The sequence below is a fragment of the Protomyctophum bolini genome (genome assembly GCF_963924005.1).
Source record: "Protomyctophum bolini genome assembly, chromosome: 13".
Lineage (NCBI taxonomy): Eukaryota > Metazoa > Chordata > Actinopteri > Myctophiformes > Myctophidae > Protomyctophum > Protomyctophum bolini.
This window is the reverse complement of record NC_137874.1, coordinates 29,147,534-29,174,619: the sequence shown is the minus strand read 5'-3', so window position 1 is coordinate 29,174,619 and position 27,086 is coordinate 29,147,534. Positions and strand designations below refer to the sequence as shown.

Genomic DNA, 27,086 nt, shown 5'->3' with positions numbered 1-27,086 from the left:
CTTTGAGGGTATGGTATCTTATTAAATTAACCAGTTCGTTTCCTAAACTTAGACATGTATTCAACATTTTTATACATAGGCCTACTGTATACAAGACACATTTTTATGAAAATTGTATGAACTTTAAGTTATTACTTATTAGTGAAGTAGACTCAACACGTTCTTATTCTTACAGAACAGAAAATGATTAAATCTAGTTGTTGAAGGATAGTTATTACTCAACATGCATTTAGATGTGATATGAATTAATTGCAGAATAGTATCAATGTGCCCTCTTTCTGTGATCTTGCTTGAGGCTGTGAGATAAAAAAATGCACAAATTAGTTACTCTGATAAAAATTATAGATTGATAAGTACACTGAGTAGTACATTTCAACTCAGGGTCAGGTGCACTAATTCACTTACCTGCTTCTGTAGTTACAAGTGGTTTGTTGACCTTTCAAAAATGAAAACCTCTCCAGGGATTGCTCTGTTGTCTCAGTCACCCATTAGCTAAACGACTATGGAAGAAACGGCATCAGTAGCTGCTTGTCTGTTTCATCTCCAACACAGATCATAGGTTGTAAAGAAGTCAATCCTTCGTGTTCCTCCCCTCCCCCCCCCCTCCCTCTCTCTCTCTGGGTCAGTCATCCCGGACACTGTTGCCCCCCCATCCTCATCCCTCGTTTTGTCACTGTTTGTGTGCTTCATTAACACCAAGCTTGTCAACTGACATCCACAAACACAAAGATGACAAGCGTCATGATGTTTATTTAAGCGTGCAGTGATGTGTGCTCAAGCATCAAAAGACAATCACAGGTCAAGCAGCACATAGGTAGCAGTGGTATGAATAAACAAAGCAAGGGCAAGAACGTTAAATAACCCTATGACGTTTATTGAACATAAAATAATTCAGATAAAAAGAATTACTGAAAGAATACTTAAAGATAACTTTTTTAGGTAAGTACAAAAGTCCAATGCCCTTAACACTAACCTATTTTTCTTTCATGATTATTAGGCTATATGACCAAACATTAGTGGACAAGCAAATCATGGTCATTGATTGGTTGCTCCATCCTAATAACATTCTCTACTATATTCTGGGATGGATTTTCACAAGTTGGAACAACACTGCTGCAATTAATTAGCTTACATTCATTCAACCATAGCCAAGAGCAATAATAGTGAGGTCAGACACTTCGGCGATTAGACCCTATATACAACACCTTATTCCAGAGATGTTTGATAGGGTTATGGTCAGGGCTCTGTGCAGGCCAGACACGTTCTCCCTCACTCATCTCAACATCAAAACATTTCTGTATGGGAGACATGGGGTGAATGTCATTCTGCAACTGTTTAATGGAAATCACAAAATAGGTATAGTTTTTAAGTAAGGCACAAGATCACACAAAAAAGTGACTAGCAGCATCCCGTCTCCTAATCTGGTGGTACTTAAATGGTAAACAAATGTTGGAGTTATGATAGAGGACACTTCCCATATCACTGTTGAAACCACAGATGATACCACTTTTATTAAGCCAACTTTAGAAGTGCTATAAGCCTGTATCTCAACACGGTCTACATACATACATGTTTTGTACTGTTCATTTGTAACCTATCCAATATCCATAGGTCCCTCCTAAAATAGAACAGCTATCTCAAAGTTGACAAGTAGTACTTACATTTCTATTGACTGACTGGCATTGTGGACCTTTGTAGCAATATATTACATTCAAATTATTTTCATAATAAGTATAATGAGTAGATTATTCCCTTGTGATAAGTAAACGATTATGAAATGAATGATCAAAACCCAACACAAAACCTTTTTATGGAACCATTAAAGAACAGTTTCATCAAAAGATGGCATTATTCAAGTTATTATGCATTACTGTTAGGTCTGATATGGCTAAGATCCTAAAAGTTAGCATTTCTAGTTCTGAAATCTGAACCAAACAAAAGAATAGAGGAAAAATAAATCTCTTTAACCTCGTACACAGTCTATACTGTAAGTGGAGTATTCCCTTGTTATAGTAACAATAAGTTATGTACTAAATAAAAGAAAGCACAATAAAACTTGTGAAAAGCTGGTATCTCTCATTTTTATATAAATGATTGTCTGGATTTACTCAAGCAGGCTGAATGCCCTAATCTAATTTTATGATTTTATGTGATAGTGTGGCAGGGAAGGCCACACACTGTCTCATGTCTGTGTATCTGTGTTTTGGCAAACACAAGTTGAAATGGGGACACGTAACCCTGTGGTTGTCAACGTGGGGTCTGGGGACCCCCAGGGGTCCTTGAGGTGGTTCCAGTCACCAGTTAATGATTATAGTTAGGAACCGAATGGATCCTTATGGATCTGTAACTCTGAGAGTGTAACAAATGGACCATCACAGGTCCATTTGGAAAGATTTGTGCATTCTCAGAGTTAAATTAATACTCATGATGTTACAGTGCACATTGGTCCAGAGATAAATCAAATGGGGATCAGAGGCCTAATGCATTGCATATCAAACTGTGGAAACTGTGTTAAAACCTTTGAGAATCAGCCACTGGTTGCTTGGTCACTAATAGGAACATTGCAGTCGGTTTTGGTTCAAAATGCACAACCCTCTGCTGAAAAAAGACTGATCACTTTAGTTGTTCCACTCTCGCTGGGATGTCTTTGCACTTTGATAATTGAGACTGTATATTATGTTGTTGTCCATCATGCCTTTCGTTTCAACAATGTCAGAGGATTTCCTGAAGAGTGCAGGAGGAAGCCTTCACTTTCCATCACACTCAAAAAGTCACGTCACAATCACCTCCTCCTTTTCCCTAAAAGACCCACTCTCTTCCTGTGATCTGACGTCCTACTCCAGAACAAAGGGAAATCACACATTCAGCTCCCAAGCTTGGTCGAGTGTTGCTGTGCACTTCTGTGTTGTTTGGCACTGTTGTGTGGCGTAAACTGCACAGCACAATCTTTGCCAGGGTTAGGAGCCCATTCCCTTTCTATATGGACCTGTAACTAACAGCAATTGTCCTGGATTCCCTTCTCACTGGCACTATTGATCAAATGCACAGTATGTAGCCATTTAAGGTACATTGAATGTCCACCAGATGGCACTTTAGAGCTATATAAACATGTTTTACTGTTCCTGTTATGTTCCATTGAAAGCAAGATTAGACATTTTATTAATCTACTAGCCCATTGCAAATGGCTTCCATAGCCACTAGGCTAGTGAAATAGTGTCTTCATTAGCCAGAATTTAACCGTGGCTATAAATGGATGTGGCATGGATATATGGCTGTCACTAATGCTTACCGAGGTTTACTTTATTTTACTCGGGGAGCCGATGATGTTCTGCCACCTGTTAGTCTTATTAGGTTGACATGGTTTTATGGCAATGTCATTTCCAGTTGTCCTGGATGTTCAGGTTATGTCACTTCCTGTCCAGTCAACAGGGCGGGATTGAATTCTCAATAATGTGTCATTTCTCATATTGAGATGCCCAGAGTAATGGTTATGGCTGCTATCTCTACAGCCACCTGTATGTACATACATCTTCCAGGTCTACATATGAGCCAGGTCCCACCGAGATCTTAACTCATGTCCCTCCCAGAGTCCCCTATGCTGACTCCCTCATTGATGTCCTTCTAAAATAAACACAAACTGGAGTGGAATGGCCACTCATGTGTTTATAGAAATGTAACCTGAATATCCAAGTTTAACACACCTCATTGTTCCACTGAGGACTATAAACCACCAGGTCAATCACAAGTCAAGCATTGTTTGGCCAAAGCAATAACAACCTGGTCCTCATGCTGGTTCCACAGTGGCCACACATCCATGTTGGCGGCAAGGGAGCTTGATGGTTCTGTGTTGGCTTACTAGACTTGGTAGCAGCAGGTGATCCTGGTGCTACGTCATGTCCTGTACGTCCAGAAGCATGGCGTCCTGTTTGGTCCTCAGCTGGTCTCGCACCAGCAGGTGGGCCACTAGCTCAGAGCTCAGGTCTAAAAGAGGAGAGAGATGGGGATGGAAGGAGTAACATAATGGTTGTTAGGATAACTATTGATAGACAAGACAGTACATATTATATTCACTATGCTCTACACAACATAGTATTATTGAATGACTGCAATGTACATGCATTCATTCAGAGACCCACGTTAGGGAAGCAGTAGGACCCGATCAGGTTTCAATTTCTACTACGAGACAACAAGCAAAACAACATTGTAAAATCCTCAATTGAACTCAGTGCCTTATAAACGTAATTCATGCTTAACATAGGATGTTAAAATAAATTGTTGTACACTCTTGGGTGCCACAGGTGCACCTGTGCGCTGCTAAAATCTGCACCAAACTTGGCACAAACACTGTTCAGGGGTCTGCCATGTCTGCCATGTGTGCAGAGGCCACATTAGGGTCCCCGGGGGCCACAGGCACACCATTGCTTCAATGTGTATGCGTGCATGCAAGTGAAGTTGTGTGTGTTTGCATTACGTGAATGCATGTTTGCATACCTTGTATGTCCTGTTGGAGTGATTCCTTGAGGCCAACCAGCTGCTGCACTGAACAGTTCTGTAGCTCACAGTGCTCCAGACGCTTCCGTTTGGCCACAACACTGCTGCTCGCCAGATTCTACACACACACACACACACACACACACACACACACACACACACACACACACACACACACACACACACACACACACACACACACACACACACACACACACACACACACAGATGCACAAGGAAATGCACACAAAGAGATTGACTTAATTCATCTGGAACAGCAAACATAAATCTTATGTTTAAGAAACAATAATCTTATGCCCTACATACAGTTATTTCTCGCTCTTCCTCTATTCTATCTCTACACTTACATTCGTTTTCCAACCTTTTTTCCCTATTCATGTGTTTGTCACGTTGTTTGTTAGATTTTTTGGTCCCACCATGAATCTCTTTCCCATTATGTAATAATCCATAACATACAGTAGCTGTATTAAAAAACTAGAAAAGTGAGCTCCTCGGAGTGCATGTCATCACCAATTTGCGTGGATCTTGGACACAATTTGTAGGAGGGTTACGGTTTGCAAAAATAGCAATGTGTTGTGAGTTTGTAGATCGGCTATTGTTTGCTATTTTAGTTTGTTTTGTCTTGAAAATATTCACCAATAATGACATGCCCCAAATCACCCCTCCCCAAATTGATTATTTTATTAAAATCACAATTAACTGCACTCCTAATTTACGTAAATCAACACCAGCTCCTATTACCACATTAAGCCAATGTGGAATGTCGGCAGTAGATTTGCAGCTTTCAGTGCAAATGGAAAAAGGGCTTCTGAAACGTCCTACTCACCTCCTCCTTCTGTCTTTGTTCATTCCACAGTTTATCTCTCAGAGCCCTCAGAGCCACTACTACTTCCTGCTTCAGACCAGAAGGATGGTAACCATTACAACCTCTCCCCGTGGAAACCTGGCCAAGACATCGTACAGTTAGCAGCCAAAGTAAAAGAACAGTGAAATAAAGTACTGGTTCTCAACTGTTTTTTCTTTGTTGGGCCCGGACACCGGTTTTCACAAGCCATTGAACTGGGTGTTTTCCAACCTGGAGTCTGGGTGGGAAAGAGCATGCAGGGTGAGACCTCGGTCTCAGGTAGTCAGGAAATAAGATTTTGAAAACATGTTGCACAAAATCATAACTAACTTTCTAAAATAGTTCACCTGAATCTATAGAAGCATTTATTATATCTGCATATCTAGCCCTCACTCCAAAATGGACATAATGGTCTTACAGTTTGAGCTCTGGTCCCAGAGTGCTGCTCAGTGCGTATACTCCGCTCCTTATATGTAGAAGGGAAGGGCCAAATGATAAGGACCAACTTCCCCACAGGGATCAATAAAGTATAATATTACAACTTTGTTTAGCTGTCCCAGCAATGGGTATTTTGTAACATTCTATTTTATTGCTTACCTTTCTGAAAATGTATAATATGTGAACATTATAATATGTATGTTTATTTGGGTACATATGGTAAATGCATGGTGAGATAGTGCCATCTACTGTGCTCTGTATTTGTGGTCTGTCTGGTTCATGGGCAGGTTGAATTTGGCTCACCTAAGCAGCTAATCACCTCATTTCATCACCTGTTGGGTTTTGGCATGTTTGAGCAGAACAAACAGAGCCAAGGTGAAGAGAGGAGCTCTTTCATGTCAGAGAGTCTCCACAAAAGATAAGAAAGAAAATAATATAAAAAAGAACAAGAATTTATCTGAACTCCTAAAATAATCTGCAGAAGGCGCACACGGTATGTTACATGTTGTTGTTTTGTTTGTTTGTAAACAGTGTTGTAATTCTGTCGATCGTTTGTTTGTGTACATTTCATTGTGTTGTTTATATAATACGTACATCATGATTGACTGACAACAAGGACATTCATATTTCATGTTTCATTGTGTTTAAAAGAATATTGTTATGTTTTGTGTTGCAGTTTTTCACGGAAATAAACCACCTTGAGATATCAGTTGGAGCGTTTGTTATTCTGCTGGATAGGAGCGGTTACAGCTTGTGACCAGCATTAGAGATTCTATTTTCATCCATTATCACTAGCAGTGGAAAGAAAAAACAAGTCAGAGAAATATTAAGTGAGTGTGCGTGTGCGTGTGCATGCGTGCGACCGTGCGTGCATGTGGTTTCCTAGAACATCTGCCAACCCACTTTGTGATAGCAAACGACTGGCTGACACAGAAATAAAGGTCTATGAAGAAAGACGTTTCTCGCATTCCAGCCACTAAAGCAGGGAACTGTAGGCTGAACTGGTGCTCTCTAAGCAGAGCAACATTGATAGAGGAAATCAACTCCAGGAAACTCTGGGAAAGGCCTCAGGATTATTGTTAAACCTTAAGTAAAGCCCAGTAATGTTTATTGCCTGATATCTGTGTGCTCCAGTGCTTTACTGCAGATCAAGTTTTTCTGGAGTTGTTTGTCCTCTTCTTGCTGTTATTGAATCTGTTGAAAACACTCCACTGACTTTGTTTACACAGTGATTTGCTATGAATGCTCTGTGTACACACTCATTTATTGCTTCATGGGTTAACCTTGTGGTTTCCATATTGTACGAATAATATGCAGTTATCAAGTTTTGAGCAAATGTGAATATGCGCTGATTAAAACTATGGTATTTAAATTTTCGGGATGATGTGGTGGAGATCAGTCAAAACCCTGACCTTTTTATGGGCTCCCTCATCTTCTTCACTGTCGCTGTCGTTGATGAAGCACAGCTGTAGGTTTCTGTGATTGTGAAACCTGTGAACACGAGACGCAAAAACATTCCTAAATTATATTGCAATATTTAGTATGAAAGTCAACCATAATGGGGTTTTTTTGTCTTTCTATCCATTTTTATGTTTTAAGTTATCTGTGCTATTAATTTGTTGTCCGTTATGTCCTGATCATATGGATTTCCTTTTGAGGAAAGTACAATTTTTGCCTTGATTTGTGTGTCAGTTTGCACCATTTCTGCCTATTTCATATCTGTGTTTGCATTTCAAGTGAAGCATGTCGAGTTTCAGGGGGGCTGTATAAAAAGGGCTATGCAAATTACTTTTTTTACTTTACTTCAGTGAGATTACAAGAAAGGGAAAAATAAGTATTTTCTGGTCCCCGGGGGAGGGGAAATGGCCTTTTCTGCTTCACCCAGCAGATAGCTGCGATGAGAGCGCGGGGGGAGCAGTTGGGCTAGCCAATGGTTGAACCTGATTCCCAGACGACCTCTCTATACCCTCTCAGCTACAGCCGCTGCCAGCGGCCCTCTCTTAGTGTTCATTGCACTTTTGCACAGTCACTGTCTGATTATTCTGAATTGTCCTTCATTACCTAGACGTAACTCTACATCTCGGCGTGTCCTCCTCATCCTCCTCCTCCCAGTTGGCTCTCCACAGCCTCCTGTGCCTGTCCTCAGCTCCGCCCCCTGACTGGGTCCTCAGCTCTATGCCACCTCCACTCTGGAGGACAGGAGAAGAGGGGCAAGGAAATCAAGAAAAGGTCAAGCCACATGTAGGCTATTAATCACTTTGAACAATGCTGTGTCTGTTACCATGTGCTTGACAGGGCACTGAAGCACATGCAATCAGCATTGCCATGGCCTTGCAGAAGCACAGAGGCTGTCCTATAATTGAAAGGTCCCAGATTTGATTGCCGTCACAACAGCCAATTATGTGTCAGTCCAACAAACAAATTCCTTTGATGAGGCACCGAGTGAATTGGGATTAGATTTATAATCCACTTTTTAGGTGAGAATCGTGACTTCATGTCTTTGCAGCTTAATCATTTTTAACCCTGAGAGTGTACAAAATACAAATGTAGCCAAATGGACACTTGGGCTGTATGTCTGACTGTCCACAAGTGTTTCTAACCAGCTTAAGACACAAGGTGCTCAACTAAAAAACGCTTTAAAATGCCCAAATTGAAAATATTTCAACTCTCAGCTAGCTGATAAACGCCAGTAAATGTGCAGTGCAGAATAGGGTAAATACTCTGTGCTCCCATTGAAAACCATTTAAAACATATTCCGCACTCTGGAAGAAATGTCTCAGGTCATTATTTTCCTTGAAATGCCAGAAGCGGCACCAGGTGCTGAGCATCTGCGGCGCTTGTTCACAAACTTCACATCAACATATTGACATGGTTCAAATGTTTTCAACTCTGTGTGTTTGGAAGTGTTTTGAGCGGAGTGCCCAGTGATGGCTCGTCTATATGTCTCTTCGTCCCCCACCCTGAAAGATTTGCCACCACTGATTCAGTTTTGGATAAAAGGCTTTGGTATGCCTTACAGGTCCATTTGTCTATGTGTAAACTCTAAAACTGAGGATTTTACTGTGTAACATCCCTGGTATCTTTAGGGCTGAGTCGGCTGACCTTTGACCGTTCCTTCCGTTCTTCTTCCTGTTTCTCAAGCTCTGCGATCCGCAGGCTTAGATCCTCCCAGTGCATGATGGGTGGTGGGTTCTGTTGGTGCTCTTCATAGGAGCCTGCAGCAGCACTCTGCTGATGATCAAGTCCGTTCTCATCTTTCTCTTCTTCCTCCTTGGGATGATCATCACTCTCTTTTTCCTCTGAGCTTTCTTTCTCCTTGGTTCCTCCCTCCATTCTCTGAAAAGGAAAAGAACGTTGGCAGAGAATTGTAGCGCCCAGGATTACATTCAATAATTGACACTGGGTGAAAAAATGGGTTGCAAAATCGTGTGATAAAATTTAAGGAAAGGTCCCACCATTTTCAATTCATCAAAACATTTAGAGAAAACGGATATACACAACTATATAGTCAAAACAGGAAATCATCATAGAGGAGGTAAAAGGGGAAAAGAAACATGCAGTGAGGGGGAAAAGGGGTGGGTGGGGGATTCAGATTTTACGTTTCGAATTGCAGCCGTCCGTAGGTGCCCTTTAAGAGCAGTTTTGAAGGAGTCAAGGGATTTGCATCTCTTTATGACTTTTTGGTAGGGCGTTCCACATTTTGGTGGCATAGGACTAGGAGCGAAATTAATTTAGTCCCTTGTTTGTGCTGAATCTGGGTTGCACATGGTTTGTTGAACTCCCTCTGGTGTTGTGGGTGTGGACTTCGTTGACTTCGTATCTTGGTGGTGTACTATAGCGAATCTTGTGAACCAGACCCATTGCAAGATGCTGTACTCTGTCGTCAACCCTAAGCCATTCCAGCCTGTCAAAGTGGGCATGGATGAGGTGGGTTCGGGGAGTGAGGCCAAGTAATAGCCTGACCAGTTTGTTTTGGGAAGTCTGGAGCCTTGTTGAAGGGTTATATGCCTATACCTACATAGACTACACTACAGCCTATGACAGTTAATAATAATAATAATAAACCAAGGCTATGTTGGTCTCTATTCTCCATCAGAATATGAGCCAGCTAGCGTTTCATTTGAGTAGCCTATACGTGTTAATTTAGCAACCTAATCAAATCTTTATCTGCTCATTTACATAAATTACCCTAATTGTAAACCAGCGCACGCCTACACAGCTACACTTCTGTAAAAGACCAACTTCGGCTACGCCTCCGTAAGATGGTGTCGCGCTCCGAAAATAGTCAATAGTGCGACGCGTTGTGAGCTTGTAGATCTGCGCGCGACTCGACACCGCGTGTACGAGGAATATGTAATGGCAGTATTTTATTGCGGTACATTTTAGCATTTCGTCCCATGTCGTCCAGGGAGGGACCCCCAGAGAGACCCCCATGAACGCTCCTCTTCTCTACTCCGATAACGGAACACAGCAGAATGAATGTTGTTGTTTACAGAGTGGAAGTTTGCAGACAACATTTAACATGACCTACCTATTCATATCCAAGCATGCCTTAGCTCCTCTGACATTGTTTTTCCTCCTTTCCCCTGTCCGTTCTCGAAACGTGCGTTTTTAACCATCATCACATCGCTATAATTTGTCAAATTAAAAGACTTGTTATTATGAAACTCTTCCTTCCAGAAGTCAAGGAAACACCCCTCTTGAAGGCAACCCCTTCCTCCCTCCTTCCCTCTCCAGCTCCCCTCCTCCTCTTCTCTTCATGGTCTCAGTCTGTTCCCACTTTTAACCTCCTCTGCTATTTGGCCCTATGCAATGCAGCGCACACACTGTCCCATCCAGACTCAGAGCGCCTTTCACGACTGCTAAAATGTCCCGTTTGGCGACGCCCAGGCCAAGATTCCTTGAATGATTGACATTGCATTGTTGTTGCATGTACATTGTCTCATAGGTATTGTATTGGAAAGAAAGTGCGCGGACGGACGGGTGGCTTTGTGGTGGCCTGGCTGGGATTTCTGATGAAACAATGTTTAGGACACAATGATGTCTGTGCCCTGAAAGGGTTAACAATGAGCTTCGTTCTGGGTGTCCAGTTTCACAATTTTTGGAGATGACGACTCAAAACAGATGGGAGATTTCTGTCCTGTGTGGGAGATGAGAGGAGAGATAGTTTGTAGGATGAGGCGCAGTACATCTCAGATAAACACATGGGTAAAAACGACTAACCGCAGTATGGAAGAATACACTAGTTCATTGTAGGCTAGGCAGGGTACTTTACAAGGAAGCAACAAGTGCTCAGGGACGACCAGCCGGACAACGACCCCACTGAGCAGAGCTTAAACGCTGTAAAATGTAATTCTTCAAGTTCAACATTCATCAGATTTTGTGGCCTGGCTGATATCGAATAGAACAGTTTTAATTTAATAATAATAATAAATAATAATAATATTACACGGCGGCACATGTGTATGTGGCTAGTCAATATGCCTATATAGTCAATATAACAGTAAGACGCCCTGAGGGCTCTGAGGTGTACGCTGCGTAGGCCTACGCATCCGCCTGGGTGACGGCAGACTGCTGGGCGTTGGCGCTTTGGGATGGGGGGTCAGATCAACATATGGATTGAATTCTGTACTGGTCATATATGGAGCGTCACGCGTGTCTTGAGTACAGTGTTTGATGAGGTCAGTCAACATATGGAATGTCAGAACAGGTCAGCTCCATATATGGAGATCTAAGGGTGGCAGCGGGGGCAGGGCAGTGTCTTGAGTGTACTGTGTACAGGGTTTGATGAGCTCAGGCCCAGATGGGCCGGGCCCTTACTTTTCGGGCCTGTTGAGAACTCTACTAATAACTTTGGGCCCTATAGAGTCTAGAGTCTGAATAGACCGGTATCAGTCAAAAGGGAGACATCAACATATATCAAAAGGGAGGATCAACATATAGAATGTCATAACAGGTCAGCTCCATATATGGAGATCTAAGTGTTTGAGGTCAGATGTAGAGTTGCTGGCCGGCTCCATATGCAGATCTATAGGTGATGATCCAGTCTTCTATGCCTATCCACAGTTTGATGAGGTCAGTGTCGTGATCTTCATATAGGCCTATATGGAGACGGCCATATGGTTGCGTGACGTGTCACGAGGCATGATGGCACGAGGCGTGACCATAATGGAGGCGTGACATGACGCGTGACACGACTGACTGACAGGATATGCAGGTTTTCATAGTAAACTGCGACCTATGGTCGCAATTATTATAGGCTAAATATATAGGCTATTCTAGTAGGCTGCCTACTTCAAGCCTCACTATGTAACATTTTTTATGAATAAAATATGATTTGTCCAATCTCTATGGTAGAGTAGCCTATATGTTAAAGGACAACTTTGTTTTTTTCAACCAAGGTTCATGTTTTAGGCTGTTATTAGAGAAAGTAAAAGATGAGTTATTTTCTTTTTTTCATTTGCTGCTTTCTTTCGTTTTAAGGATTTTAGCTATTTTTGCCAGACTGCTAAATACGTCTTTTTATGGCGATTTCTTTATTATTATTTAGTAGTACTGCATGGGTACTGGGTACTTAATAAAATAAATCGATATAAAATGTTGTTCAATTTTTTTTTCTTGAATACCCCTGCCCCCCTGTCAAAAATAGCTAAAACGAAAGAAAGCAGCAAATGAAAAAAATTATAAAAAATAACACGTTCTCTAATCACCTAAAACATGAACCTTGGTTGAAAAAAACTAAAGTTGTCCTTTAATATTTTGTCTTTCCGCTCTTCTATTGAGACATTTAGATCATGTCAAAGGTCATGTCTCAGTCTCACCTAGATCTAGGATCTGACACAAATTTTAACCTGAACAATTTATCCCCAGCCGGTGTCAGCAGGAAACCAGGTTCAAATCCGGGGTTACATATAGTGCTGCTTTAATAAAAAATAGAACTTTATCCTACAAATCCCAGTCTCTGCAGGTTTTCTCATCAGTAAAGATCTGTGTAACCTAACGGGTTGCAAGTGTGAATCCATGATATGCTTTGGTGAATCAGCAAGTTTAGGCCTACTGTGGTGTCCTTGTGCAAGGTGACGATAAAAATAAAGGGTCAATTTCTGTAATTTATTTATTATTAAATCATTTTAACCTATACTTCCTTGAGGTCCCCCTGCGGGGCCTGGAGTTTATCCTCTTTCTCCCCTCATTTTTGTCCGGACTCCTCCATCTCTTTGCCTATAATAGCAGATCTACAAGCTCAATCAATGCAATGTGAGTTTGTAGATCTGCTATTATAATATGACATACCCAGAATAGGGAACTCAATAATCTTTACTTTACATATAGCCTACATCAAATGGATTATCTCAATCCAAAGTGATAGCTTTTAACTGATATTTTATATACCTGTATTCTTTATTAGCCTGTCATGCTCATCTGAATTGTTAAAAGGTCCAAAAGGAGGTTGTGTTATAGTTCTAATCAGGGTATGTTTATTTTACATGCAGATTACTGACAAACATTAAGTCATGTTTCACGATGCACTCAGTCTAGTAGGCGTTAGTTCTCATGCACTGGTGAACTACTGTTGCACATTGCAATATTATATAGAGCAGGGCTGCCTGCTATACTAGCTACTGGCAGATCACGACGTCTCTTCTCATGTTGCAATTTGTCATCTTTGCCGCAGTATTTTATTTGGCCAGCGAGTGGCGCTATTTTCACAGTTGATGAACTACCTCTATTTGGTGAGGGACTATGTTGTAAAATCTTTCAAATAGTTTTAATTTCGACCATGCTTCTCAGCGTTTGAAGATTTGGTGATTATCGCTGAGGGCGTAATGGACAACTTTACCCGAGAAACGTCTAAACGCCCTGGTAGGTTTGGGAAAGGCTGCTGTGCGATTTTCTCCTTTTAAACGTTAGCTGAACAGCTAATCCTAAAAGTCACGTCACTTTCTGGTACTCGAATTAAAAGTTGCGTCGTGTAGCGATGACACCTAGCTGGGTGATATTTATATACCTTAGCAAAAGTTATCAGTGTTTTCGTATGGGTTTTTGTTGAGCTTTCTCGGATCCGCAAGATTTGCGTTTTGAGACACCAACACATCAAGCATATTGCATTGGTATAAATCCCCGAGTGAAAGGACTCCATTTCATCTAGTCGCTGTACATTTTCCTAGGGAAAATGCGATAGAGCAAAGGAAACTGGTCCGGGACTATTCCCCCGCTGACTTGGCGGCTCTGGCTTGTTGCATCTGAGGCCTGCGGGTCAGGCTTCCAGCGGGCTCGAGTAAAGCCCAACGCCGCCTTCGAGTGGTTGCACGGCGGCAGGAGACGCTGCCAGGCGACGGGCCGGAGAATCGTCAGAATGGAACGGATGGAAGTGGATCAGTGCGCAGGCGCACCCTCCGCGTCCGGAGGAGGGGCTCTTCGTAGATCGAATAGCGCCCCCATGATCACCAGTGTCAGGTCAGACACACTTTTTGATTGATTTATTGAAATATTTATTAACAGTTTGCAGAATTACAGTACATTTCAAGCACAAACTCAATACAAAGACTGTTAAAGGACAACTTTAGTTTTTTTTCAACCAAGGTTCATGTTTTAGGTTGTTATTAGAGAAACTAAAAGGTGAGAGTTCATTTTCTTTCATTTGCTGCTTTCTTTTGTTTTGGGGATTTTAGCTGTTTTTGACAGGGGGCGGGGGCATTCGAGCATGGGGCTAAATATGTATTTTTTTACAAAATATTATGGCGTTTATTTTTTTATTATTTACTATAGTCCTAATAAACCCCAAGAAATTACATCTGACCACAAAAGATCACGGGATCTATTGAATGTGACAAACTGACATATTGAGCCTATACACACAGTATAAGCCTTCCCCCAGTAGGCTACCTTCACATTCAGTAGATCCTGTGATCTGCTGTGGCCAGATGTAATTTCCTGGGGTTTATTAGGACTATAGTAAATAATACAAAAATAAATCACCATAAAATGTTGTAAAGAAATACATATTTAGCCCCATGCTCGAATGCCCCCGCCCCCCTGTCAAAAAGAGCTAAAATCCCTAAAATGAAAGAAAGTAGCAAATGAAAAAAAATTAAGACTCATCTTTTACTTTCTCTAATAACAACCTAAAACATGAACCTTGGTTGAAAAAAACGAAAGTTGTCCTTTAACTGTGAGTGGACGACCCAATTAAGCATTACACTTGTTTACAACAGGGTCCACCATGTTCAATTCATCAAAACATTTAGAGAGACACACACACACACACAGGTTTTTGATTGATTGTGTGTGTGTGTGTGTGTGTGTGTGTGTGTGTGTGTGTGCGCGCGTGCGTGTGCTTTCAGCCTCTGGGACCAGCCAGTGTGTACTATAAATCAGTAGTACACACACACACACACACACACACACTCTTGTCATTTTTGAATAATGTGCTTTTAACAAAACCGGTATGTCTCTAGAGTTTGACCTATTAAGTAGCAAAGGACATGAATGCTCAATTAAAACGGTAGACAAAGAAATACCTACATCACAGACACAGGTCTTGCTCTCTCTCACTGTCTTTTACTCTCTGTCACCCTGGCCTGGACCTGAATCGCCCTTTCCAGTGATGGCATGACGGTGTTCAGTCCTATGAGCTCATCACGGTACCGACGCAGCAGTGTCTCTGTCAACCCCAGCTGCCCTTCAAGGGTGAGAGTCTGTGAGAGAGTATAGGAGTGGGTATATGCATTTTAGCCCATAGCAATGTTTCTAATAATGTACGTTTTGCCATTTTCACTAAAGTACAACCCCTGGACATGATGCTAGTATGTCGCAGGGACTTGTCCCAATCCAATCCAATGTATGTCAAAGCTGTTGGCTGAACGTGACCGCTATTAAGAGAGGGAGACATGGTAAATGGTCTATTTATATACTGTAGTGCTTTTATCCAAGGCGCTTTACATAGATTGTGCATTACATTCACGCATTCACACACACATTCATACACTGATGGCAGTGGAAACCATGCAAGGCACCAACCAGCACATCAGGAACAATTATGGTTCAGTGTCTTGCTCAAGGACACTTCGACACTAACTCTAGAGGAGCCCGGGTTCGAAATGGTAACCTTGCGGTTACCAATCGGCCACCATCCAGCCACCCTTATGCTGTGTGCCAAGCACTGATTACAGTTTTTCAGAGTCTACAAGTACAGGGTACACCCAGTGCACAATGACGCTAACACATTTACATGTAGGACTGAGGACGTTTTCTGAAAAACTTCAACAATTACAAATATGTTATGCTGCTATATACAGTACTGTAGTGTATATAGCAACAGGAACCCCAAAACGGGTTCCTGTCTTGAAGGGTAAAAACGCCAAAAGGGGTTCCTGTCCTAAATGGATTAAATTGACTCAAGGGAAGGTCATACACATAATGTATGTAAAAGCTGTTGGCTGACCGTGACCGCTATTAAGAGAGGGAGACATTGTGGGCTTCATATGATATGACAACATATGATTGAAAGCAAGATTTTTGCTTAACTTAATTTCGTGTAAACCATGCATTGTGGAACACTGGCTTCTCTTTCAACCTCCACGGTGGTAGTGGTGAGTTGTCTTGATCTCTGCGCTGGCTAGGATAGACTAGTGCAGCTGCACAGAACTCGACTACAACACATTCTCAGTTGTTTTCCATAAACATTTGGAATTCATATCCAGAAACAATTAGTAAAAGATTTCCACATGCAAATACATTGTGTGCTTGCCGTGGTTTGTCTTTGAGAGTGAATGTTGGCTGGCCTGCCAATCATAATCTGTCCTGTCTTGTTGTAGGCACCTCCCCTGTCTCCTTTCTCATTGACCAGTGAGAGGTCAGACCACAAGAGGCAGGTAAGGACAATGGGGGCTAGTTATTAGTATGTACTCTGTGCTACTTTTGTCATGAATGCCTGTGTTATTAAGGCCTGTATAAAGTACACACAACAGAAACCAAGGATTACATATTTCATGAGTGAGAGATCACAGTAAACAACCTAAGCATTCATCTGAACGTTTGATGGGATGCATTTTTGTCTCCACCAGCCGAAGGCATGGGGAGAGTATGTTTTGCACACTGTGTGTGTGTGTGTCTGTGTCTGTGTGTTTCCATCTGTCCGTCTGTCCGTGTACAGCTAATCTCCGTCACCGCTAACCCGGTCGATGCCAAACTTTGCACCCACTCCCTAGATGCCAACTATGAACCTCTGCCCTGAATTTTCCAGAACGGCCTGTTATAGCGCCAACCATGAGGCAGCTTTTCACATTTTACCTATAACTGCATCGATCTGCGTGAAATGCTACATGCACACTCTATCCCTAGAGGCCAAGGACAAACCTTTGACCTTTTTTCACATTGCCTTTTATAGTGCCACCAGGAGGCCGACATTTTTGGATATTACTCCTCCAGATTCTGTCCAAAAATCCCACAAATCATTACACAGTATCTATAGTCATGCGCTCAAGAAGGATCTGTCCGATATTTCATATTCCATCCTAATTGGCCAACATTGGCTTTCAAAGTTTGTAGGATTGGTCCGTTTTGAACAAAAAGCCTCAAATCATGAACGGAGCATAATCTTTCACGCACTTTACTACTAGGCTGATGAATATATCCCACCCTTTTCACATTGGCCTGTTATAGCGCCACCAACAGGTGGATTTTTGCAAAACACATTTTGGGAACAAAATGCCTCAAATCATCCAATTGCCATTGTAAGAAGAAATGGCACCCTTTTCACATTGGCCTATTATAGCGCCACCAGGAGGCCACAACCTGACCTAGCCTGGTGGAGACCTGTGCCCTGAGGGGCACCTTTTCTAGTTACACATGTGGCTGTGACCACATTAACATTGCATCTAATGAGTGGTCGGTTTCTTTTGGCCCCGGGCTGCGTGCGCATACTGGTTCTTATCAGTGTGACGTTGTCTGGAAATGCGTCTATGCAGAATGCAGATAGGTCAACAATGTCTCGATACAAAATTGCGATCTGATCAGCTTGCAAACAATAGTTGATAGTCAGTCCTAAAGAACAAGTCAGATTTGCCTGCAGTTTGAACAAAGCCTTATAATGTAGTGTATACTATGTGTTCTCATTGAGAGCTGTACAATATGTGCAAAGTTTGTTGTAGATTAGGAAATCCTTGAATGCACACACGTCTATTGAAAACGCACTTTATCATACCATCTATATATGCACTTTTACCAATGGCCCAATAGAGCATGCCTGCTTGCTCAGGGGAGATACCAGTATTTAATTGTGACCTTTAGACGGGTCAACCAGTACCAGACCACAGGATCTACATTTTTAAATAGAATAGCAGGTAGACCAACTGGGTACAGGCTTCACTGCAATCACTGCAGATGTGCTATTACATTGTATCAATATACTGTACTCTACCTTACAGATTGGTCAAAATGATATTTAATTCACTGAAAGTTACATAGTGTAGCTTTTGTTACATTTATTTATTAGTATACACACACCTTTGAAGAATGCTTCCTCTTATTATCACATGCATGGATAGATATGTAAACCCACATGTCGTTGAGTGTGTGTTTGGTTATTTCAGGAGGAGAATATGGAGATGACACTCAGGGAGAGTCTACAGAGACATAGGTACTTGTCTGACACACACACACACACACACACACACACACACACACACACACACACACACACACACACACACACACACACACACACACACACACACACCCACACACACACACCCATAGCTCACTTCAGTACCACTGAATTAGTTATCTCTCTTTCTTAACCTGGCCTTGTTTTTCACCTTCTTTTTGTCATATGTATCTTATTTCTCCCTCCTCTGTCCTACTCCTCCTCTTTCTCCGCTACACTGTTCGTCCCTCTTATTTCACTCTCTGCAGTGCTTCCAGTCTAATCCCTTTGCCTCCTGTCAGCCAGTGGCATGACCACTTTTCAGGGGTAAGTAGAACAGTAATTCTCAACCATTTTCATTTCAAGGACCCCTAGTTTGATATGAATTAGACCACAGACCCCCCCCCCCCCCCCCCCCCCCCTATTCGACCCATAAGGGTTCATTTGGACCTCTGAATCAGTGACAGGCACAATTACAACAGGTGCTGGATCACAAAGGCAAATACTGAAGAGAAGGAAAGATCTAACTCAGAGAAGCTACTTTTTCTCAGGACATAAGAACAGAACACAATATTGTCTTTTGCAACATCCTGGTACTCTTTAATTATTTAATATTCTTCCCATAGAGTTACATTAGAACTAGAAAGAGGGTAATCTGCCATTTTCTGGCCAGTGAGTTTGGGGGTCCCGTCTATGTGTGAGTCTGTGACATGATGCATCTGCATGGGGAATCAGATTAGATAGAATCCCCAAAAATCTATATAAATAGTAGTGAAAGTTAGCACACAACTTTTGTTCATCAATGGATTGACACCTACAGCAATTCCATCATTTTGACTTTTTTAAGTTCAGTCAAAGCAAGTAGTTGTTATCACACTAAAGTTATCACGATATAGCAGGTCGATCAGACCTCGGCAGTTCTAACATTTTTTTTCATTGGATACAGACATGATTGTATTAGGGATTCTGGCAGCCAACGGGCGTATACATGAGAAGTTGAACATTCGGCTCATATCATGATCACCCACAGGTGGCCTTCCCTCCTGCCATTCTTAACATATTAACATATTTATACCTGAGGACGCATCTGTGTCACCTCATAGCTTTTAACCACTTTAATCACTATTTGAAACTTTAGCTGTTGAAAAATAGCAGATCTACTGAGTGCCGCGCTACGAGCTTGTAGATCTACTATTTTTGAAAAATCGTGAAAATGTGTGCAAATCTTTGAATATATATTATTTCACAGCGAACGTTTTTAACTCAAATATTTTCTTCTGGGGGGTCCCTGGAACAACATATTTTGAGATGGGGTCGGTGGCCAAATACACAATTTTGGGAGTCCTTGACATGAAATAGTTTGAGAACCACTGACATAAAAACATAGGTAAGACATTTTATAGGATCAGGTCTCAGGTCTAAATGGGTTTAAACAGAATGGTGGGTTGGTGAAGTTGACACTTCTGCTCCAGTTCTAAACACACTAACTCTTATGTTTCCACCCAGGGCTTCCATTCACAGGACAGCGGTGTTACGCCTAATTCATCTCCCAGCCCTACGAGGAGGTTCAGGTATATCACATGAATCAACCTTATCGTCACTGGTATTGATATTGTGGCTGTTAAAGTGAAATTCCCCTTGAATCAATCACACAGCTAGTATAAGCCACTCTGTTTGTCAAACGCAAAATGACAGCTTATCAAGAATTACGAGCTTGTTTATAGATGCAACAAGGTTAACCAATGTTGTTTATTTTACTTTTATTTAAATCACATTGTAGTGCATGTCAGTCTATTCTATGAAATGTGCCAACATAATTAAATGGGTTGTTTTAGTCATAAAATGAGATTTGATACATCTGTATAATTTTTATGTAAATCTACAGTGACTGGATTCCTTTATTTTTCATCAGGCCAGTTTTGAGCTCCACTGTCAGATGGCCAGCATTAACTCCACTCAAGAGGAAAGGTAGGTGTGTGTGTGTGTGTGTGTGTGTGTGTGTGTGTGTGTGTGTCCTATTATAAGATCACTCTACTCTAATCAAGTCCTCCAATCTGCCAGGATGTGCCCCTGCTTTACGGTTTGTTTAATGGGAGTTCTGTTCATCTGCTGTGTCCTTCAGGAGGGGTGGAGTCTGACGGGCCACCCAAAAAGCTGTTTGTTGCCGGGGTAACAGATCCCGCCCACTCCACCAGCTACACAGTCAGGTGCGCTGCCTGCTTTAACAGTGGCAAGACACACACACACACACACACACACACACACACACACTCAAAACAGTATGTGAAAACAAATCAGAGCGCAGATCTACTCACGCTTTCATATTACTTTCACTGCCTCTCTGTTTGCCTTGCTCACCCTTTCTCTCCCTCCTATTCATCATGAAGGTACTGTAATGTTGGGCCTTTAACAACAGTCAGTAACAGGATATCGGTATAGCTATAATGGCAATACAGAAACACAGGAAGGAATATGTACCCAGGTCTGGACAGTCTAAAATACACTGGGCAGACGCTCCGAATAAAGGAATATGAACCAGCATAACTAAACCCTGTGTGCATTGTTTACTCTGGTATAGTACTAAAAAGACCAAAGCCTAATTTGTACTTAGCTGCACATTGCGCACAGAAAATAGCAGATGTACAAGCTCACAGTGAAATGTGTATGTTTGGTGCGCGACAGCGGGACGCAGCTGAGCATAACTCAGGGCTATTGTACTCCTTGTTGGACAACCCTTTTGACGAGAGTTGTAAAACTGACGCGATTCCCTCCCTACTTCTCTCTCCGCCCTGCCATCAGTGTGTCTCAGGCCGTTGCAGTTTCTGCTCAAGGAGGAGCCATTCCGCTGTGTTCCAGTCCGCCAGGCAGCCCTCTGTCTTTATCCCCTCCTCCATCCTTCACCCACCACCACCCTGGTCACTAAATTGCACCTGACCACCCACACGTACAGTAACTCCCCCGGAGACACCAGTCTGCCACCATGTGCACAGCACAGCGCAGCAAATCACAAAAACAAAAAACACTGCAAGTCGGAAGTCCATTATTTTTCTACAACCGGAGAACCTGATATTTACCATAGGTGCCTTATTTGCTCCTTTGTCGGCACAGAGGAGTTCTGCCCGGAGCAGAACCCACAACAGCTGTGTGTCATACGTATATGTGAGAGATCAAATTGGCCATTGGATAATAATGGCTTTGGCAGAGTGGTCGCTGGTGGTCTGAACAGAGGGTGTCAGCCTACAGTAGGTCAATTGGAGTCTACTCCCTGCCCTACATGCCTACAGGGGTGTTCATCACTAGGCTTCTACCACCATGAACCTTACAAGGGTGTACTGTGTGGTATATCAGTCAGGATCTGCCTCTCCCCTAGGTAATGCATGGGCACACTGTGTGTATCAGTATCTTTGGCCCTGTGCACAACACCTTGTATTTCATGGAAGAAACTGCTGAAGGGAACTACCATGGATCATACATTTTTCAATGTTACATTGTCTGCAGCTGACTAAAAACTACAGCGTGTATATTCCATCATGCATTGTGGCCTTTAAAAGGCTGGCACTGGCCAGTTGGAATGGAACAATAAGGACACTGACTATTTAGTCATCTGGATTTCCTCTTCAGCCCAATTTATACTTTGTCGTACAACAGAGTTGTGCAAGAATATAGCCGAACTACAAGCACACAATGTGTCGCAGGCGCAATGCATTGTGAGCTTGCAGATCTGCTTTTTCCAGTGATGGAGTGTATTTCGGGCATTACTCTCTTTGAGTAAAACTTCATGTTGGACTGCGCTTTGCAAGCCGATCTGACAGATAGACATAGTTTTTTCTTGCTTGTTAGGTGAATGGAGCGTCAATGTCCCATACAAATATCTCAGAGAGAGCAGGTCCCCAGAACCAACCATAAAATCTCTTTTGAAATTACAAGTCAGATCTCTTCTGATTCTCTGCAAGTTTTAATTAAGATGTAGTCATACAGTATATTACAGTATGTTACTACAAAGTGGCACCTTGATTTGTGAGGATGAATAACAGCATGGAGACAACGTGTTTGCTTGATACTGCAAGGGTCAGATTGTCTTGACCAGTCAGCAATTTATCTAGAAGAGTCTTGTCGTGTTGCATACTGGAAAATTCTTAAAACCATCAATGTTCCACTGGGAATTCAACATTCATTTCTCACAGGGCAGCATAAGCCAAAACTTAGCTTACAAACTGAAATTATATTTGTTGTCAGAAAAGACAACCGCACCAGCATAGAGCACTTACAGAAACAGTTGGAGTAACATCTGCATACCATTGTATCAAGCTGGTACATATTAACCTGGGATAGAGCAGCACTTGAGTTATTCCCTAGCCTGTCATGCTGAAAACTCCGCCTTCAATCTGTGTGATTGGCTGAGACGCACAGACGGAGCGCTCGTTTTGGTTTACGATATAAGCTATTCCATCCACCCTGCCATGCCAACTCGGGATAGTGCCCTCATTGACAAACGAGACCATTGTCTGTGCAGTGTGCACACTTGCTCTGAGAGTGGCGCGCTTTAAAAAGTTGTGCATTTGTTATTACTCTTGCACATACGCAGGACGAAGAGTCAACTAAAAAAAAAAAACTGGCTTGACGGCTGGTTTGGGAATAACACATAGTCCAGTCCAAACCATATAATCTTTTTTTCTGAACCAAAACAGAGTATGAGAGCTTTTTGTCTGAAAGTATATATAATATTTTACTTTTTGATGATATTTTAAAACCAAACTTAGACATAAACCCAAGAATTCAATTGCAAAATTCAGCACACCCCAACTTGTGCTCATTGCCAGTAGCTAAATTGTAGATAGCATGACCCCAACAATAATTAGCCTTAAGAGATACTTTAGAAGTTCTCTGTATACATTTTGCTGCTCTTCCATCTTCAGAGATGTTTTAACGGCATAGTCCGAATTGGTTTTCCAGGTGTTCTAGAAGAAACTTTTGCAAGCCTTATGGCTCATTTATAATTTGTACAGCCTTATGGTTCATTTATAATTTATACAGCTGTTTCGCTCGCCGAAAATATAAATAGGCTTCATGGACATGAAGTGTCTTGCCTACATCTCCCTAGTTTCGATAACTACGGAACTGGAGTCCAAAACGGGTCATGTGTCACTACTTCTGTCAGGTCCCAACATGACGGGCACAGAAATAGTTTAAAGAGCCTGGGGAGCAGGTTCAGAGTCAAAGTCTAAATTGGGGCCCGGTCTAAAAACGTATGAAGCTGTGGTCTAAGGGCCTTAATGGATCTGTGTCTATATGTTTATAGTGTATCTATATGTGAATATTCAGAACGGAAGCTTTACTATAAGTTACTTTACCCTCAGTTTTAATCCAATGGGGGTTTTGACGACAGATATTAAATCCTCAGGCAAAGCTCTATGCTAATGACTGTGCTCTTTCATTCCTGTTCTTCAAAAGGTGTTTTAAAGGCCCAAAAAGAAGTGGTTTGTCTGAGGAAAAAGAAAACTTGCCAGATCTTATTGAGTGGTCTAATATGGTGTTTTGCAAATGCGATGTTATGGTGCATATTTAATTTGTTTGCTTAGTTGCCTTCCTTTAATGGTCATAGTTTGCAGTAATTGGCCATGCCGTACATACCAGTGACACTTTTCAGCTGTTTTGTCAGAATACTTTGAAGCGCTTTATTTGAACAATATATCATTCTTCTATAACTATTTTCCAGCAGATGGACTAAAGTGTCACTTTCTTCTTTGGATGTGTTTTCTTATGAATGTGATCATTGTCCTCAGGTTAGAGCATTGTTTTCTTACTCTTCATGGGTACTAGGGTAGGAAATTGGCTTAATTAGTTCCAAAACATTATATTTTTGTTCTTTTGTTTTATCTTGGGCAGACTATCCAGTATTTGTGAATATTAATAACACTCCCCAAGACAGATTCAAAATAACTTAAGATATAACGTGAGGTCATAAAGATATACTTTGGAACATCTGCAGAGCAGTTTTTATACACTTTACATGGGGTGGCAGTGATGTGAGAATCTAACACTTCCCCATAGATTTTGGAGCACTTTAATCACCATAATAGTGTAAGAGTTTGCTAATCTGCACATCCCTCTGTGACGCATTTCACCAGAGGCGTCAGAGACCAGGGGGGAGACGTGTAAATGGAGTGTTCGGTTGTCAGGATGATCTCTGTACTGGCTCACTCCTATAAATATTTGGCGTCATATTATGAGGATATACATGTACAGTACATAGTATATGCTCAGAAGGAATATTGCCTTGCTGTCCACACATCCTTGTGCATCAGTAGTATTTTACCCATGGCCTATTGCAGTTTTTCATCACTCCATGGGTCGCTGATGTTCTGACAGAGTCACAGGCAAAGAACAACATTGTTGAAACAATGTTTACGTATTTGCTTATTTTGCAATTACTTAGATGGCGAGGTGAATGCCAACTTCTGGTCCGAGGTAAATCATTTGTAAACCATTATGTTCTGCTCTGGACCCTAAAATATAGCCCCTGGGATGTCATGTACAGTACATTCAGCAAATATGCGGCCATATATTTTTAGATGTAAATCTATGGGGAAACGGATAGGGCTGTCGTTCCCACACTCTTATGCTTCATTTATACTTAGTTGTGTGCCATTGTCACATGCCAAATATAGCAGATCTACAATGTGATGCGTTGTGAGCATGTAGATCTGATATTTTCAGCACGCAACTCACAAGTATAAATCACCCTTTAAGGATGTGATATTTCCAGCACACCATGTGTTACTTTTGAGCACATTTGTTTATCAGAAACTATTGATTAATTTGACTATTGAACATGGGATAAAAGTGATCTAAAAGTTGTGTTCTCCTTATGTTGATGCATGTGTTAAAAATTCCACATCCTTTCCTCCTGACCTTTCACTTGTGAAATATGTACATAATTTCTTAAACTGTCTGTGTTATACCAGTGCTGTTTTTATGTTGGCAATGGACAAAACATTTTTCCAATCTACACTATTTGTAGATTTTACAATCAATTTTCACAATTTTGCACAGAAATTACTAGACCATTGTAAAAAAAAAGAAAAATGTTTGTTACATGAATGGATGCATATCTAGATACAATGAATGCTGTTTATCCCCCTGGCCCCCCCTACCCCCTTTAATTCTTGGGGAGTTGGGCCCACTCTCTGATGTTGGTTGTCAAAAAGCACATTTAAGGACATGTCTGTTAATCCTACTATAAATCTGTAGTAGTCAGAAAGAGGTTGATTTCATAACTGTGGTGGTGCAATGTGATGCAATATACCGTACATCTGGTCCTGAGATGGAAATTATACAGGACATTATAATTAATATGATCAAGCGGTTGAGCCACCATGGTATGTCCAACCTCTAGATAAGTGGTTCTCATTCTCAAAGTGGCATCCGGGTTCCATGGGGTCCCCAGCAAAAGGAGTTAATATATATAGTATCGAAATCAGTTTAACCACTTTAACCTTACAAGCCCACAATGTGTCAAAACACACCAATCTTGTACCGGGATCCCTGGCAAAAATACTTTTTCAAATGGGGGTCAATCCAAATACATATTTATTCGGGGGTCCTTGACCTGGAAAAGTTTGAGATCCACTGCTCTCGATTTCAAAATCATCAGCATTGGTTATTCTTCACAAACGGGGATGAAGAGTGTTGGTCCCGCTGTTCTGCAGTATATTATTTTATCGTCATTGTCTAACCGCAATAATGGACAGACCTTGACATCTCTCAGGAACTCCCGAGAACCCCATAGAATAGAATCAATAGATGGTTGTGAGGTACACAGTAAAAATCACAGGTTATGTATTAAAATGTACCCGTATTCGTCCGTATTTTCCTCTATTTCTATACTATACTCTGAGTCTATACTAAGGACAGTAGGACTTTACAGTGAAACAACAGATTGCCAAATGCTAAGCAAAGCAAATTATTTTCAAAGGTGTACAGAAATAGGCTGTAGTGTGAAATATTTAAGTGTATTTTATGATGGAAGCACGCCATTAAATGTTCTGCTTTTTTATGCTTTTGCTTCTTTCAAAGAGCAGTGATAACTGTTTTTCATGCATTCAACATGAAATGCAGTGATCATTGCAATGGGTTTGACTGGAACTGCTCGGTTCTGACAAGCCCAAACTAACCTATTGAGTTGCCATAAAATGGCACGACACATACACTGATTTTGGCATGGATCGCTGCATCAAAGAATCGTTTTTTTGGGGCCATTTTGTTAAAAAAAAGAAAAAATATATATACTGTACGTATTTTCGGGCATACATTTGTGATACTTTTACTTGGTTTTGCAATTGACAATATGTTCCATCATTCGTTTTAAGACTTTCATTAACTGATAGCTAGTATTTTTTCCATTGTGCTTCAATGCATTCAGAGTGAGTTGAAGTTTTGTTTATTAATTTATCTTCCATTCTTGTGTTCTCCCGAGATGATGACCTTTTGTTTTATTTTTGGAATGACGGATGTCCTATTTTAGGAACATATTTTTTCTTTCTTTCTTTTTTTTAAATTTAAGTTTGAGGTTGAGTTCATAGCATTTGCCTGACATGATGTTCATGCCTTATTAGCCTAGCAGTGTCAGTTTAAGTGACCTGTTGC

At 41.4% G+C, this 27,086-nt stretch overlaps 2 protein-coding genes across 3 annotated transcripts; one reads left to right on the top strand and one right to left on the bottom strand.

Annotated features, from left to right (window-relative positions):
• Positions 1–853: 853 nt before the first annotated feature.
• On the bottom strand, positions 854–11,118 carry LOC308327112 (schwannomin-interacting protein 1). 2 transcript variants are annotated; one of them, XM_080780280.1, is made up of 7 exons: positions 10,326–11,118; positions 8,897–9,130; positions 7,856–7,983; positions 7,201–7,285; positions 5,339–5,455; positions 4,492–4,609; positions 854–3,981 (listed from the first exon to the last, which is right to left on the bottom strand). In XM_080780280.1, the coding sequence occupies exons 2-7, from the start codon at positions 9,125–9,127 to the stop codon at positions 3,887–3,889; spliced, it is 774 nt and encodes a 257-aa protein (XP_080636406.1). In that variant the 5' UTR covers positions 9,128–9,130; positions 10,326–11,118; the 3' UTR covers positions 854–3,886. The 2 variants fall into 2 exon arrangements, with proteins under 2 accessions (XP_080636406.1, XP_080636407.1); XM_080780281.1 differs by having other exon boundaries at positions 7,207–7,285.
• A 1,992-nt stretch (positions 11,119–13,110) lies between these two features.
• Positions 13,111–25,401, top strand: LOC308326518 (P2R1A-PPP2R2A-interacting phosphatase regulator 1). The gene is made up of 10 exons (XM_080779441.1): positions 13,111–13,657; positions 13,963–14,251; positions 15,400–15,484; positions 16,612–16,668; positions 18,388–18,434; positions 18,710–18,767; positions 19,947–20,011; positions 20,353–20,408; positions 20,563–20,647; positions 21,240–25,401. Exons 2-10 carry the CDS (start codon positions 14,151–14,153, stop codon positions 21,361–21,363), a joined length of 678 nt encoding a protein of 225 aa, XP_080635567.1. The 5' UTR covers positions 13,111–13,657; positions 13,963–14,150; the 3' UTR covers positions 21,364–25,401.
• The last annotated feature ends 1,685 nt before the right edge of the window (positions 25,402–27,086 follow it).